The sequence below is a fragment of the Ceratotherium simum genome, chromosome 37, assembly GCF_057802395.1.
Source record: "Ceratotherium simum simum isolate JZ-2026a chromosome 37, ASM5780239v1, whole genome shotgun sequence".
In the NCBI taxonomy this organism is placed as follows: Eukaryota; Metazoa; Chordata; class Mammalia; order Perissodactyla; family Rhinocerotidae; genus Ceratotherium; species Ceratotherium simum.
Genome location: NC_141936.1, coordinates 7,897,581 through 7,912,734, shown reverse-complemented (window position 1 = coordinate 7,912,734; position 15,154 = coordinate 7,897,581). Strand labels below are relative to the sequence as shown.

General features: G+C 42.3%; 2 protein-coding genes and 1 pseudogene across 4 annotated transcripts in view; 2 read left to right on the top strand and 1 right to left on the bottom strand.

Moving 5' to 3' along the window:
- Nucleotides 1-15,154, top strand: part of LOC101398944 (UDP-glucuronosyltransferase 1A6) — a 69,204-nt gene that overhangs the window by 36,229 nt on the left and 17,821 nt on the right. The window lies entirely within an intron of this gene.
- On the top strand, nt 2,589-3,605 carry LOC147912290 (UDP-glucuronosyltransferase 1A3 pseudogene; annotated as a pseudogene).
- Nucleotides 11,635-12,643, bottom strand: LOC101399203 (dnaJ homolog subfamily B member 3). Its single transcript, XM_004427703.3, has one exon. The coding sequence runs from the start codon at nt 12,589-12,591 to the stop codon at nt 11,863-11,865; it is 729 nt and encodes a 242-aa protein (XP_004427760.1). The 5' UTR covers nt 12,592-12,643; the 3' UTR covers nt 11,635-11,862.

The following is a 15,154-nucleotide window of genomic DNA, read 5'->3' as shown; positions in this document are numbered from 1 at the left end:
GGTGGAAACGCAAGGGGTGCCGGGTCCCTGGGGGGTGACGGGCTGACTGAGGGTCTGGCCACTCTCTGGTCTTGGGTCAAATGGGATGTAGACAATCTCCCTGTTAAGAGGGAGGAGCTGGTGCAATGGGCGAGGGCCGAAGTACAAGAGGCGGGTACTAAGAGAGCAGGGAAACTCTCTCTACCCGGCCCTTGACCACCCTCGCGCTCCCATGTCATCTGCTGTCCCCTTCCTCCCCTTCAGTTTCCGCTGGCTTTTCCTTGCTCTCTAGTGCCTTCAGACTGCCTTTTTTTCCGCACATTATTGCAAGACTTTATAATCGTTATCCGTGAAAGCATTGGTCGATAGGAGCTACTTCTCCATTGCCAGAAGCCCGAAATGCTTCTGGGTGAATTTCATAATATTTTTTGATCATATTCAAAATCCCAGTGAGATTGTGCTTGAGCTTGCATTAAATCTATAGCTTAATTTGGGACAAAATCAAGAGCGTTACAACGTTAAATCTTCCCATCCAGGACATTGTATAGCTCTTCATTTATTCTGGTCTTGATATATATGTTTAATGAGAGCCGAGAAAACACTACCTCCATCACCAATCCCTTAGGTACACTGCGTCTTCTTAGTTGAGTATTATATCTTTAGAAGCTAGAATGTGGCCTTGTATACTCTCCGACAGGCGTGCACTGTGGTTACAGTGCTGCAAGTAACAGGGGCTACTGAGTTCTTAGCAGAATGAAGGGATCCAACTCCAGTAACTTGCTGCTTCTGCCGCTAGATGTGGTGGTGGCTACAAACCTAAAGGACAGCTTCTCTTGCTAATGACAATAATATGCAGCTGCAGCAGCAACAACAAACTTCAAGTTTCACCTTCCCAGCCACCCTGCTCCATTTGCTCTCCTGCTTTTATGTACTTAGTTTGAGACGTGAGCATCCTCGATCCTACACACTCAAGTAATTTTGCATGGCTATTTGTAGATGTGACTGAGGAACAGAAATGATAGGATTTAACCTGTGAGTAGAGCACAGAAACTGAGCCTTGGGGAAGACATAGAGTTATGTGGCTGAGACAGAAAGAGGATCCAGAAAAAGAGAGCAGAGAAGCTGCTGTTGGAGAGGAAGGAAGAGAAGCAGGACCCTGGACTCACAGCCTACAAGGAGTGGTTGAACCAAATGCTCCTTGCACAGTGGCAGCTGGTGTTAAACAGGAAGTGTCTTGGCAGGCATGCATTTTCCCAGTGGTGGAATCCGTTATCAACGTGGATCTCTAATGGGGCTAACTTCCTCACAAAGGAAAGCCTCAGCCTTGCCCATCATGGCAGCCTGGGTCAGGATGTCGCTGTGGCAGAAGCCACAGATGCAGAAGTGTACACTCAGTGAGAGAGAAAGCTGGACAGCCCAAGGTGCCCACCCAAATCGTCCCCACAGCAAACAGGACAAGGAGATGTCAGCATCTTGCTGAGCACCTATGGGAGTCACTTTCTGGAGCAGAGTTGGCCCCATGGGCATGCGACCCGTGTGGTCCCAGAGAGTCCCACTCTCAGAAGCAACCCCCAAATTATGTAGCCCATTGTGTTCTGGAGGAATCCATCCTTATGAGGACTTAGGACTGTAAATGACCTTGGAGAAAAGCCTGAACGTAAACTGCAGGCTGGAATAAAGGCCTGGATGACTGTACACCCCCGTCCGTAAACAGAGTAGCAGAGGACTGGTGGCTTCAGCATTCAAGAGAAGAGGAATTCAAACAGAGTCTGATCCAAGGCCAGGTCTTGGATCCTGTCTTGTGGTGGGCAGGCCCTGGGGGAGGGGTGCTCTCTGAGCGCCCTATGTCATTGCTAAGTGTTGTCTTGCCCATTTGTGTTTTAGATAACAGCAATTCTTATTCCATGACTAGATATAGAATTCTCAACACACTCTTGTGTTGTCTTCATCAAGTCACAAGTTCAGGATCCCTTCAGATATTTCCATATTTGACAGCTGCTTCAAGTAGGCTCTTCCCTGAACATTGCAAGAGATGTCCTGTGTGGAAAATGAACAAAACCAGAGAGCCTGCATCCCCCTCCCATTTAGAGAAAGCTATCTTAGCAATGTTATATATTTTTCTGGATGTGCTCCATGTTACCCACGAATGGGAGGAAAGAGTTTTACGAGTTATCAAACAAGGTCACATCCAGCAGAGAGGTTTCAGTTGGGGACTAGGGCATTGGTGACTCCTCAGAGCTCAGTCACAGCCCTTTAGAACATGAGAAGCAGGAGGCGAACAAATGAAATGGGCATCCACAGCCTTGTTTTGGGAATTGGGTGAAAAACAAGAGAGTGAACTAGAAGGCTCCCCGGAGAGAGCAGCAGGGTCAGATGAGTTTGTCCAAGATAAGGGGGGCTGGTATCTCCCTGAGTGGAAGCAGAAGGGTGGGGCCAGTGGTGAAACATAGGAATAGATTTATTCTGTAATAATTAACTTAAGAATGGCAGCTCCCTTCCAATTACAGGCCATTCTGCTAAGTGGTTTGATGATAAGATAAAGAGAAAGAGAACAAATGTGGGAGGCACAGCCTGATCTGGAGAGTGGGCTGCTTTTGGCTTCAACCGAGATGGCTGTGGGACTCCAGGTTCCCCTGCTGGCGCTCGCTGGGCTGTTGCTCTTTCTGAGCGTTGGGCCCCAGGCCGAGGGCGGGAAGGTGCTGGTGGTCCCCATGGAAGGCAGCCACTGGCTTAGCATGCGGAAGGCCGTGCGGGAGCTCCATGCCAGAGGCCACCAAGCAGTGGTCGTTTCTCCAGAGGTGAATCTACATATCAAGGAAGAGGACTTTTTCACCATGAAAACCTACGACATTCCTTATACCCAGGATGAATTTAATCACATCTTGCTGGGCCAGAGTCACATGATTTTTGAAAAAGCACATTTTCTAAAGACATTTTGGAGAAGTATGACAATTCTCAAAAATGTGTCTTTGCTCTTTCAAAAGTCTTGTGAGGTGCTGATGTATGACAAGGACCTGATCAGGCACCTGAATGCCAGTTCCTTTGACGTGGTTTTAACTGACCCCGTTTACCCCTGCGGGGCAGTGCTGGCTGAGTACCTGAAGATTCCTGCTGTGTTCTTTTTGCGTGCCCTTCCATGTGACTTAGATTCTGAGAGCACACAGTGCCCAAACCCTTCCTCATATGTTCCTAGGCTTTTAACAACAAATTCAGACCACATGACATTCCTGCAAAGAGTCAAGAATATGCTCTACCCTCTGGCCCTGAAGTACATTTGCCACGTTTCTCTGAGTCCTTATGCAAGCCTGGCCTCTAAGCTTCTTCAGAGAGACGTGTCACTGGTGGATATTTTGGGCTCTGCATCCGTGTGGCTGTTCAGAGATGACTTTGTGTTGGACTACCCCAGGCCGATCATGCCCAACATGGTCTTTATTGGGGGCATAAACTGTGCCAACAGGAAGCCATTATCTCAGGTCAGTATTGGTGCTTTAATCCAATCAATGCTGCAGGGGGAACACGTATTTTTTTTGTAACTTACTTCCAGGTGCTTACTTGTCTACCAATCTTTCCAGAGATTTCTACCTCTCATTCTCCTTCTAACATTCTTCGATGAGACAAATTGTTAAAGTGCCTCCAGTAGTGTAGGAAAGGTGTGCAATGGTCATTGCGAGGACTGAGAGGCCGAGGAGGGGATCTGTAATAGGATTGGCAAGCAATGATATGATTCCACCAAGATTGTCCTTTTGTAAAGGCACTGTCTCCATGGTTGTGCAATTTTCTCCAGCTGTATAGGAGCAGAGAAATTGAGTTGTGAACTGATCCATCAGGGGGTTTTTGCTTGCAGGTGTTCTGTAGTAGGACAAAGGAACTAGCAAATTGCATTTGTTGACATGATAGTGTTTAGTAGTCCTGTCTTGGAGGGGGCTGAGGTGAGATCACAGGAGACCTAAACACCAAAGGAAGCAGACATTTCAAAGAGGTTGAATAAATAAAGTGGAAGAGAGACAATGCTAGAGAGGGAAGGTGGGGTCTCTGTGATCAGAGAAAGAAAAAATTGAGTCCAACTTTTCAGAGATGGAGCTGTGCTGGCAAGTTTTCTAACCAAGAGTTGGTGTCTGGTGTATAATGTGGGAATGTACCAGAGTTGAATTGCATGTCAGACGGGTCTTCTACTTGGGACGCTAAAGTCATCAAAGCATGGTGGAAAGGGCTAGGGAAAAGATAAAACTGAGCCTATAAACCCAGTGAAGGTGGGGACAGTGATGAAGAGAAATGAGAAAGGGGTATGGTTTATTAGGATGGGCTGACCACATCACCAAACCCACCCCACTCCACCCTGAGTTTCTGTGGTGGAAAACTACTGCTTTACTAATAGTTTCAGAAGCATCTTACATTAACCCTGTATATTTGGGTTTAACTGAAATAGGACTCTTGTGAGCTGGGTTTGTTTCTTAATCCACTGAGTTAGTTATCTTTTTTGCCCATTTACCTCATATTCACTTAATTTTTATTAACTTCCATGACTTGAGATCTTTTATAGTTTTTGTACTCTTACTTCTCTACCTCTTTCTATATTACTGCAAAGGAATTTAACTTCACGTTTCTTTGTGCTCAAATGACAAGGCATCTATTCTACTTGGCTTTCTTTTTCCTTTATGCAATGTATCTATTCAATTATAAAATATATATTTATCTATTAGATTGTAAAAATTGAAAAGTTGGAAGGCATTTAAAAAGCAATTGTTGCATTTTTTCTTTTGTTTTTCTATGTGAATATATTCTCTAGAGAAGTTAACTCACTCCCATATTTCTAGCTGCATCATCCTGGGTGGGTGACCTAACCATTCTGGCCTTAATATTGTCACAGTGAGCACACAATAAATATTATCTATTATCATTATTTAAGAAGCACCCAGCAGGACAAAGTATGTCATCTGGAGACCTTCAGATATGTTTTTGCCAATTTATTTGGTACCTCAAAGATAAATTACACTGAAATCTTCAAGTATTATACATGGTAGGCACACCATTATCATTTCTGTTCCACCAAATTCTTTTTTGCTTTGAGATTTTGACTCTCTTATTTATTTGGTTTGATATACCCTTAGATGTGACTCCTTTAAGTAGTTTATGGAATTTTTTCCAAATACGGAAGATCAAAGTCTAAGTCTTTTTTTTTTTTTAAATTAACTAACCAACTCTTTTTTTTGCTAGGAAAGAGTCCCCTCAGCTGACATCTGTTGCCAATCTTCCTCTCTCTCTCTTTTTTTTTTTCTCCCCAAAACCCCAGTACATAGTTGTATATTCCAGTTGTAAGTCCTTCTAGTTCTTCTATGTGAGCCTCTGCCACAGCATGGCTACTGACAGATGGGTGGTGTGGTTCTGTGCCTGGGAGCCAAACCCGAGCCATTGAAATGGAGTGTGCTGAACATTAACCACTAGGCCATCAGGGCTGGCTCCAAAGTCTAAGTCTCTTATATTTTTGCTCCTTCTCTTTCTTCTTTAAGATTTATGGTGGGTTGAATTATTTTATTGGTATTCTCAAAGAAATAATTTTGGACTTGCTTATTCTTTTTACTATTTTTTTCTATTTCATTAATTCCAGCTTACTTTTTTTTTTTTTGGTGAGGAAGATTGGCCCCGAGCTAACATCCAATGCCAATCCTCCTCTTTTTGTTGCGGAAGATTGGCCCTGAGCTAACATCCGTGCCCAGCTTCCTCTACTTTATATGGGACGCTGCCACAGCACGGCTTGACAAGCGGTGCAATGGTGCGTGCCCGGGATCTGAACCCACGAACCCCAGCCTGCCACAGCAGAGCGTGCACTTAAACTGCTTGCACCACCGGGCTGGCCCCGGTTCCAGCTTACTTTTTATGAATGATATCATCCTTGCTTCTTTTGGTTTACTTTATAGTTGTTTTTCTAATTTCCTTAGGTAAATATTAAGTTCCTTTATGTTTTCTTAATAATGAAGCATTGAAGGTCATAAATAAAACCTTTTCTATGTCCCTAAGGTTTTAGCATAAATTGCTCTCATTTTCATTGTATTTTCTCATTTAAATTTTTGTTTTTGATTTCTTCTTTGAGTCAATGGCTATCTACAAGGCTGTTTCCAATTCCCACATAGTAAAGATTTATTGTGTTCTTCTTTTTAAAATTTTTTTCCTAATTATTTTGGATTATAATCAGAGAACATTTCTTGTGAAGTGACTAGTTTTAAAGATTTCTTAATAGGTTTTCTTTATGGTCTAGTGTAGAGTTGTCCAATAGAAATATAATGCAAGCCACATATGTAATTAAAAACTTTTTAGTAGGCATGTTAAAAACAAAAAGAAGATTAAAATTAATTTTAATAATACATTTTATTCAACCAAATATATCCAAAACATTATCTTTTCAACATATACTCAATATAAAAATAGTAATGAGATACTTCATATTCTTTTTCTTTCATACAAAGTCTTCAAAATCTGGTCTGTATTTTACACTTACAGCATATATCAATTTGGACTAGCCACACTGCAGATGCTCAATAGTCATGTATAGCTAGTGGCTACTATATCAGACAGCATATGATCAACATTTGTGAATGTTCCATGAATACACCTAAAAATGTACATTTTCAATTTTTCTTTTAAAAAAACTTCATATGCCCAATTCTGAAAAAGAAGTCTTAAAATATTTTCCTATTTAACTGAATTTTGCTCAATTTACATTTGAAATTTTTAATAACTTTTGCTTTAAACATATGGCTGCTAGACTGGTGCACCTGATTCAAAAGATTTATGCCTGTTGTATTTTTTTCATAAAGTTTGCCTTTTAAAAGTTTAATTGTGGTAAAATACACCTAAGATTTACCATCTTTAACATTTTTGAGATACAGTTTAGTAGTGTTAAGTGCATTCACATTGTTGTGCAACCAACCTCCAGAACTCTTTTCACCTTGAAAAACTGAGACTCTATACCCCTTAAACAACTCCACATTCCCCTCTCTCCCCAGCTCCTGGCAACCACCATTCTACTTTCTGTCTCTATGAATTTGACTCCTCTAGGAACCTCATATAAGTGGATTCATACAGTATTTGTCTTTTTGTGGCTGACTTATTTCACTTAGCATAATGTCCTCAAGGTGCATTCATGTTGTAGCATATGTCAGAATTTCCTTCCTTTTTAAGACTAAATAATATTCCATTGTATGGATATACCACATTTTGCTTGTCTATTCATCTATTGATGGACATTTGGGTTGCTTCCACCTTTTGGCTATTGTAACTAACACTGCTATGAGCATGGGTGTATGAATATCTCTTTGAGATCCTGCTTTTGATTCTCTTGGGTATATACCCAGAAGTGGAATTGCTGGATCATATGGTAATTCTATTTTTAATTTTTGAGGAACTGCCCTACTGTTTTCTCCAGTGACTGTACATTTAACATTTCCATCAACAGTTTACACATTTTCCAGTTTCTCCACATCCTCTCCAACACTTGTTATTTTCTGGTTTTTGGGTAGTAGCCGTCTTAATGGGTGTGAGGTGGCATCTCATTGTAGTTTTGATTTGCATTTCCCTAATGATTAGTGATGCTGAGCATCTTTTCAAGTGCTTATTGGCCATTTGTATATCTTCTTTGGAGAAATGTCTATTCAAGTCCTTTGCTCATTTTTGAATTGGGTTTTTTTGTTGTTGAGTTTTAGAAGTTCTCTATATACTTTGGATATTAATCCCATATCAGATATATGATTTGCAAATATTTTCTCCCATTCTGTGGATTGCCATTTTACTCTGTTGTGTAAATTTTCATGAAGTCCAATTTGTTTCTTTTTTTGTTACCTGTGACTTTGGTGTCACATTCAAGAAATCATTGCAAAATCCAATGTCATGAAGCTTTGTCCTATGTTTTATGCTATGAGTTTTATAGTTTTAGATCTTACATTTAGGTCTTTTATTTATTTTTGAGTTAACTTTTGTACATTTTGTATTACCTAAGGGTCCAACTTCATTCTTTTGCATGTGGATATATAGTTTCCCCAGCATGATTTGTTGAAAAGACTGTCCTTTTCCCATTGAATATCTTGGCACCCTTACCAAAAGTCATTTGACCATACATGTGAAGTCTATCTCTTTACTTTTAACTTGAAAAAAACTTTATAAAAAAGTTTCCTTAAAGAGTTTTTAAATAACATGTAAAAACCCCCTCCAATCAGATAGTTTCTATTGATGTAAGATTTCTGTCCATTCACACAATATATATACTTGATTTTATTCCTTCCATTTAGTGTAAGCTCATTTTTTTTTTACCTTATTGTTTCCTTTTCCTTTTTTTTTAAACAAGATTTTTTTCTTCGTTAATTTGGGGATTTACTGGTGCTTTTCTATTTCCATATAAATGCAGTAAAGCATCTTCAAATCTCTGACTCCCCTGCCTCCCTCTTTTGTTCATAAGGATTCTTGTGATTACATTGAGCCCACCCAGATAATCCAAGGTAATCTCCCTGTGTCTCAAGATCCTTAACTTAATCAAACCTGCAAAGTCCCTTTTGCCATGTAAGGTGACATCTTCACAGGTTCCAGGGATTAGGATGTGGACATCTTTGCAAGGCCATTTTACTGCCTACCTCAGACAGTAAGCCTAAAGTTAAACCCAAATCTTATTGAAAACTTGAAAGTTTTCCTCTATTTAAGTTATTGAAATTTTTGTTCTGATTTCTTCTTTGGGAATATCTGTTATCTGTAGATTTCTATTTCCCAGGCTCTGTTGCTAGCATCTTACTCTTCAACTTTATCTCTACTTTTCCGATGCATTCTGGGAGAGTTCTCTGAGGAGCATATTTATAGCACTGACTTGACTTTCTGCATTATCAGTTGTGATCTTGTGGCTTTCAATGTCCATTTTTAAAAATTCATTTTTTTGCTTCCTTCAAGTCAGTTATTGTCCCCCCCAAGACATGAATATACTCATTTTCAACAAATAATTTTGTTTTCAGAAAGTTCCAAGGTAAAGAATTCCTCTGAATGTTGTCCAATATAGATACCTCAAATGAAGCACTCTCCCTAGTTTGACATAAATATTCTCATCCACAAAGTGGAAAAAAACAAAAAAACAAAAAAAACAAGGAGCTTTCCTTAGAGAACTCTACCTTAACAAAGCTTATTTCTGATTGGGGATACTACAAGTTGCATATTAATAGGAGGAAGAGTTTTATAAATTACTAAAAAGTCTAAAATTCAGCTGAGTGGGATAAAGATGGAGAATAGACTATTCCAGTAATAAGGGTGTTGATGACTTCCCAGAGTGTAGTCATACTAGATTGCTGGTGACTGAAGTTATACTGATTGGTGGTAATTGAAATCTTACTGAAAGAGTTTAAAGGAGAGCGGGAGAAGAGGAAATATAAGGAATCTGTGTTTACTGAGAAAGTAGGATGAGAAAGTGGAATTAGCAACTCCTATAGAGGTAAGCAGTCGGATGAATGATCTCCCATGGTGAGAGGATCTCGCTGCCTGTTTGGAGACAGAAGAGCGGAATCCCAGGGAAGAAGCTTGATCCTTTAATGGTTATTTGAAGAGACTATTCTCTCTTCCAAATGTTTTCTGTTGTGTGAAGCAAGCTGAACTAAAAATAGCACTGTGTGGAGCTCTAGCCAGGGGAAATGTTCAGCTATTTGGATGCTGCCGAGACGGCCACAGGTTTCTAAGTCTCTTGGGACTTGAATTGCGCCTCTCCCTACCTGGTGTGTTATGTGGGAAAGTGCTAGTGATCCCACGCAAGGAATCCACTGCAGGGGACTCGAGATGGTCCTCTTTGCACCAGAGGAAATGCCTTTTTTCCACTCTGAAAGCCCCCTCAAACCTTTCCATAAAAGAGGAATACTGATATACAGGCCTACAGCAGTGTGATATTTTGCATCAAGTTATTTTTAAAAAGAGATTTTCAATTTTTAAAATTCTTTAAATAAAATGATTTATATTTCTGTAAAAGGAAAACCTTCCATTTAGCAGCACTAATCCAGGATATACCAAAACTGAATGCTGTGTTTCCCCTCAACTGTTATAATTAGCCAGAGCTGTGAAAGATCCATGACCTCTGAGTGACACTGGTATGCCAGACTCTTACTGGACCCAACTGAAGACTTTCATGACCACTGGACAATGGGGACTTGTTTTAACCAATTATATAGATACAAATGTACTTATTCTGTACCATCCAGAGTGGTAATTTTCAACCCTTAATGAGCATAACCACCATAAAACTGTGTGCCCACCTCTCTATCACTTCAAAACCCCTGACCATCCCTTCTCCCCTTGCTCCCAACAACTATGCCTGTCTACCCTGGTGTGAGTTCCCTTGCCTGGCAAACAAATGAACTCATGTTTTAAAAGCCCTGGTAGTCTGTTATATTCTGATACTTCTTGTACAGTTAGTGTATTAAGAAGCACTGCCCAGGTACCTCAGTGACTATTTATTTGATGTGGTTTAACAGGCTCCGTGTGCCCCTGTGGGATAGTGGTGGCTAAATCCTATGTTCCCACGGAGCATTGTTTGCAAGTCATTCCATGGGGATTGGACTTCAAGGGCACCATAGGGTATCCAAACAAAATCTCATCTATTCTTGTTACCAATGCGCTCAGGCCACATTACCTTTCAGTAAAGAACTAAAAACAACCTGCATTTTTAGTCTGTCTAGTTCAGTTGCCTTTTTTCTCCCATGCTTCATGCAAACCTTTCCTTAGAGATGACCAAGGGAGATGGCACACTTTGTGATGGACTATCCCAAGGCAACCATGCCCCAAAAGGCTTTCATTGGTGGCATAAACTGTGCCAACAGAAAACTACCCTCCCAGATGTGTGTATGTTGCCTCACCCAATCAATATTCCAAGCTTTCCAATATTCCTGGTTTTTGTCAACCTAATTTGCAATGAGATACATCCTGCACATGGCAATGGGATAGTTTCGTGTAGCCTTACAGAAATGCTTTTCACATTTCCAACAGTCATAGTTGTAGAACCAAGTTGGGTACAGGCTAGCAATCAGATTGGCATTGAGTTTTTGAGTCATCATTACCACTGCATTTTTTATTGCTTAAGTCAAGGACCTGAGTCAGTACAGTCCTCAGGATGCCTTTGACCAACCATGTAACTGTGAGGAATGCACTTAAGTATTTTGCCCAAGTCTTTGGAGGGAATACCTTCTTGCTAACACTGACATCATTCAGTCCAGTGAAACTGATTTCAGACTTCTGACCTCCAGATCTTTAAGAGAATAAATGTGACTTATTTTAAGCTACCAAATTCCTGTTAATTTGTTACAGCAGCCACAGGAAACTAATACACCCACTTATGCCAGGTTTACCTGCTTTTAAAAAGCCTAGGCTAGACGTTATATTTAAACGGTCAACTTTTACTACGTCACCAGCATTTATGTGGAACTAAACACCATCTTTAATTTAAGCCAGATGTATTATTAATACATTCATATATTTTACTACTATGTGCTAAAAAATGAAGTAAAATGATCTATCTTGGCAATGTTGACTTCAGAGCAAACAACCTGGCTTACATTTCAAACAAAATGGAAGGGCAAGCTTCCAGGCGCTCTGGTGATGAACATTTTTTCCTAGTTCTACAGAATAATCACCGCCTGCCTTGGGATTATGTTTAATAAATAGCAAAGTGCATACAGATAATTACAACAGTTTTTCTTAAAGGCAGACAGAGGTCCTATTGTTCTGGTCCCAACAATAACAACAAATAGGCGTTGGCATGAACTGTTTATGAATTATGAGTACGGCTGTCTGAAAGTAGAGGTCACTTGCAATCTCCAAATAAGAACAAGTCCTGCTATTCCTCACAACGTGCTTTAAGTTGAATGTGGACTGGAATTACTTGGTGTCAATGTGCAGCAACTGCTCTTTGCCATTTATCATCAGGGACTTTAACTCGCCATCTTCTTCCACTTCCACCCTTTCCTGGCCATTCTCAACGATTCTCTTGGTGGTGATTTTTTTGCCATTCACTATTTCAGTGGAAGTCGACATGGATTTGAAGTTGCCCGTCCCACCACTACCACAGGACATGGAGAAGGAAGAAAGGCCTCCATTCCCCAGGGAACCAAAGGAAGGAAATCCCGTATCGGAAGAAGAAAAGCCACCCCCGAATGCTGGAAATTGACTGAAGGTGGAGAAAAGGTTTGCGGACCCTCTGCTTCTGCTTCCCCGGGAGGTCCTCCGACCCCCAAAAATGTTCTCAAGCGGGTCTCCGAAGAAGTCAAACGAAAATGGGTCCTGGCCGCCGAAGAACTCCCTGAAGACCTCGGCCGGGTCGCGGAAGGTGAAGACGTACTCGAAGGGGTCCTCGAAGGGCCCGCCGGCGCCGCCGCCGCCGCCCTCCTCTACCCCCGCCTCGCCGTATCGGTCGTAGACCTCCCTTTTCTTGGCGTCTGACAACACCTCGTACGCCTGGGCCACTTGTTTGAATCTCCTCTCCGCTTCCTCCTTGTTCTCGGGGTTTTTGTCGGGGTGCCACTTGAGCGCCAGCTTGCGGTACGCCTTCTTGATGGCCTCGGACGAGGCCTGGCGGGACACGCCCAGCACCTCGTAGTAGTCCACCATGTCGGACGGCCGGCACAGCGCGGCTGGCAGCCCCGGGGGGCGGGCCCGAGTGCCCTGCGAGGCCAGCCCGCTCGCGAGTGGCGCCCCTTGTGACGTAGCCGCATCTCATTGGTCGAGGCTGCATCCCAGAATGCAGTGCTGGGGAGCTTGTCCCACTCCCTACAAGGCGCTCTGTGACGTGTCTCACGCGGGTGCCGAGGCACCGCCTACCCATGGCCACGCCCACTCCCCGGCTCCTCCCACCTACCGGCCTCCCCCGCCTGCCCCTCTGTAGCGTAGAAAAAAGAGGGAGATAGCGGGTAGAATGGGGGCTACGACTGGCTGCCATAGAGAATGATTTTCCTAAAGTAGGCTTTCCGTGGGCCTTCCCGCGGGCCCATGGGTAGGGGTAGAGTGATGGGAGAGAGTTTGGTCTGACCTTTGGCTGAAGATCAGTCATGTTGTTTGTCTAAGTCAGCAATTCTCCAACTCTTGGCCCCAGGACCGGTTTGCTTTTGTTCATGTGGGTTATATCTATCAATACTTACTCCCTTAGAAATTAAAACAAATTCATTAGTCAATTTAATGGTAACAATAAAACCATTGCATGCTAACATAATCATATTTTTATGGAAAAATAGTGATTTTTCAAAACAAAAAAATTTAGTGAGGAGTGGCCTCATTTTACATTTTTTGCATCTCTCTGCAAAGGCTTAACAGAAGAGAGCTGGATTCTTATATCTGCTTCTGCAGTCAATATGTTGCAGTATCACGTGTCATGTGGCCACTGGGAAACTCCTCTGTATGCTGATGAGAGAATGAAAGTGAACAAGTCAAATATCATTGTTATGGAAATAGTTTTGACTTTGCAAAATTCCCCTGAAAAGTTTTGGATATAGCCCTGGCCCATAGTTTGAGAACTCCTGGTCTAGCATATCAAAATGATTAAGACTTGCTGGCCATGTTTATAGCGCTATGTGGTAAACTTAGGGTGCAGTGATTATTTCCACGAAAACTGGTGTATCATGACCGTGACTTTTCTTTTTGGCGTTTCTTGACATCTGACTTCTCTTCACTTCGTCCTTGTGCTCTCTCGGGCAGTATAGTCTTTGCTTTGATAAATGCTGAGGCAACACTAATAAAGGTCACTTAGTACTAAGAGGAAAACAATTAACAAACAAACTTACTTAACATTTCATCATATCATGATAAAGGGTAGTAGATCTGAAAGGGTGTGCTATGTCACCAGAACAAACTGGTGGCTTTATATCACCTTGAACGATTGCCTATAAAGCCCTGGACTTGGTACTGGGTAAGCACGCAATAAACAGTAGTAGGAAGCTGATCAGGTGTAGAGTCCAATGGCAACGAAACAATGCGGGAAAGTGCAAAACGTGTTTTGGGAAGGGCAAGTGATCCAGAATGCCCGGAGGGAGAAGGGCAGACGGAGGAGTCTAGTGGAAGTGCTCAAGATTAGGAATGAGTTTGGACAGGTGGGCTGGGGTTCTGTGGGCAAGGCTGAGGAGTCTGAATTCTATTCTGGGCCCTAGGAAGCTGTTGACCAAGGTTATCAGGTGGTGGTGAGTTGGAGCTGTGCAGGGGTCTGCTGATGCAGGGAATCAGAAGGGACAGATAGGAGTTGAGGGCATTGGGGGCTGAGGCCCTGAACAGGACCATGGCAACTGGGTCTGAGAGACAGTGGTAGAATCATCCACTTTCAGCACTTGCTTCGATATGGGGCCTACAATAAAGGGAGAAGGGAAGTCACATCTAAACAGACACATTTACCGAGTGTTTACTGTCTGCAAAACCACGGACTGGCACCTGTGTGAGAGAGTGATTCCAAAGCTGAAACTCTGCCTGTTAAGAAGAGGAAGAGAGAGTGAGAGAGTCTAGTAGGAGAGACAAATATGCAGACTGCTAAAGGAAATAAGGCAGAATAAAACAAAATGCTACAGAGATTCAAGGAAAACACATTTGTTTCCCCTAGAGGGTCCCATAGATTATCCAAAAGGCAATGAACTTGTTTACATAGCTCGTTAGTTGAGTAACAAGCAGCTCTAATCTAATCCCATCAAAGGAGCTGGGAGTGTGTGATGGGTCTCTTAACTACTGGTTTCAGCTTAAAAAGAAATCATCTTCCAGTGGGTTCCAGAAACTCTCTCGCAGACATCGTACTCTACAGTAGCCCCCAAGCAAGACCACAATGTGGCCTTGCTCTGTGTTTCCTTGGCCACCCCTGCTCCCCCACCAAGCACATTTCACCCTGCCCTATAGTTGCCTGGTTGCTTATCTCTTGCCCACTGGAGCACTTCTGACAGGCAAGGACCATTTCTAACTTGGTTTTCTAGTCCCAGCTTCTAGCAGAATGCCAGCAGGGCCAACATTCTCATAAATATTGGGTGAGTGGGGGAATTAGCAATGGATTTTGAGTGTCAGGTCTGCTCAGGTTCCAGGGCAGAAGCTTTATTGGGTTGCTTAGTAGTGGTTCTTGGTCGTAATTCTTGAGAGTGAATGTGGGTTCCCTGCTGTTCACATGGGTGAACAGCAATCCCTGGTCACAGGCAGAGTCTTGGCCCCAAAC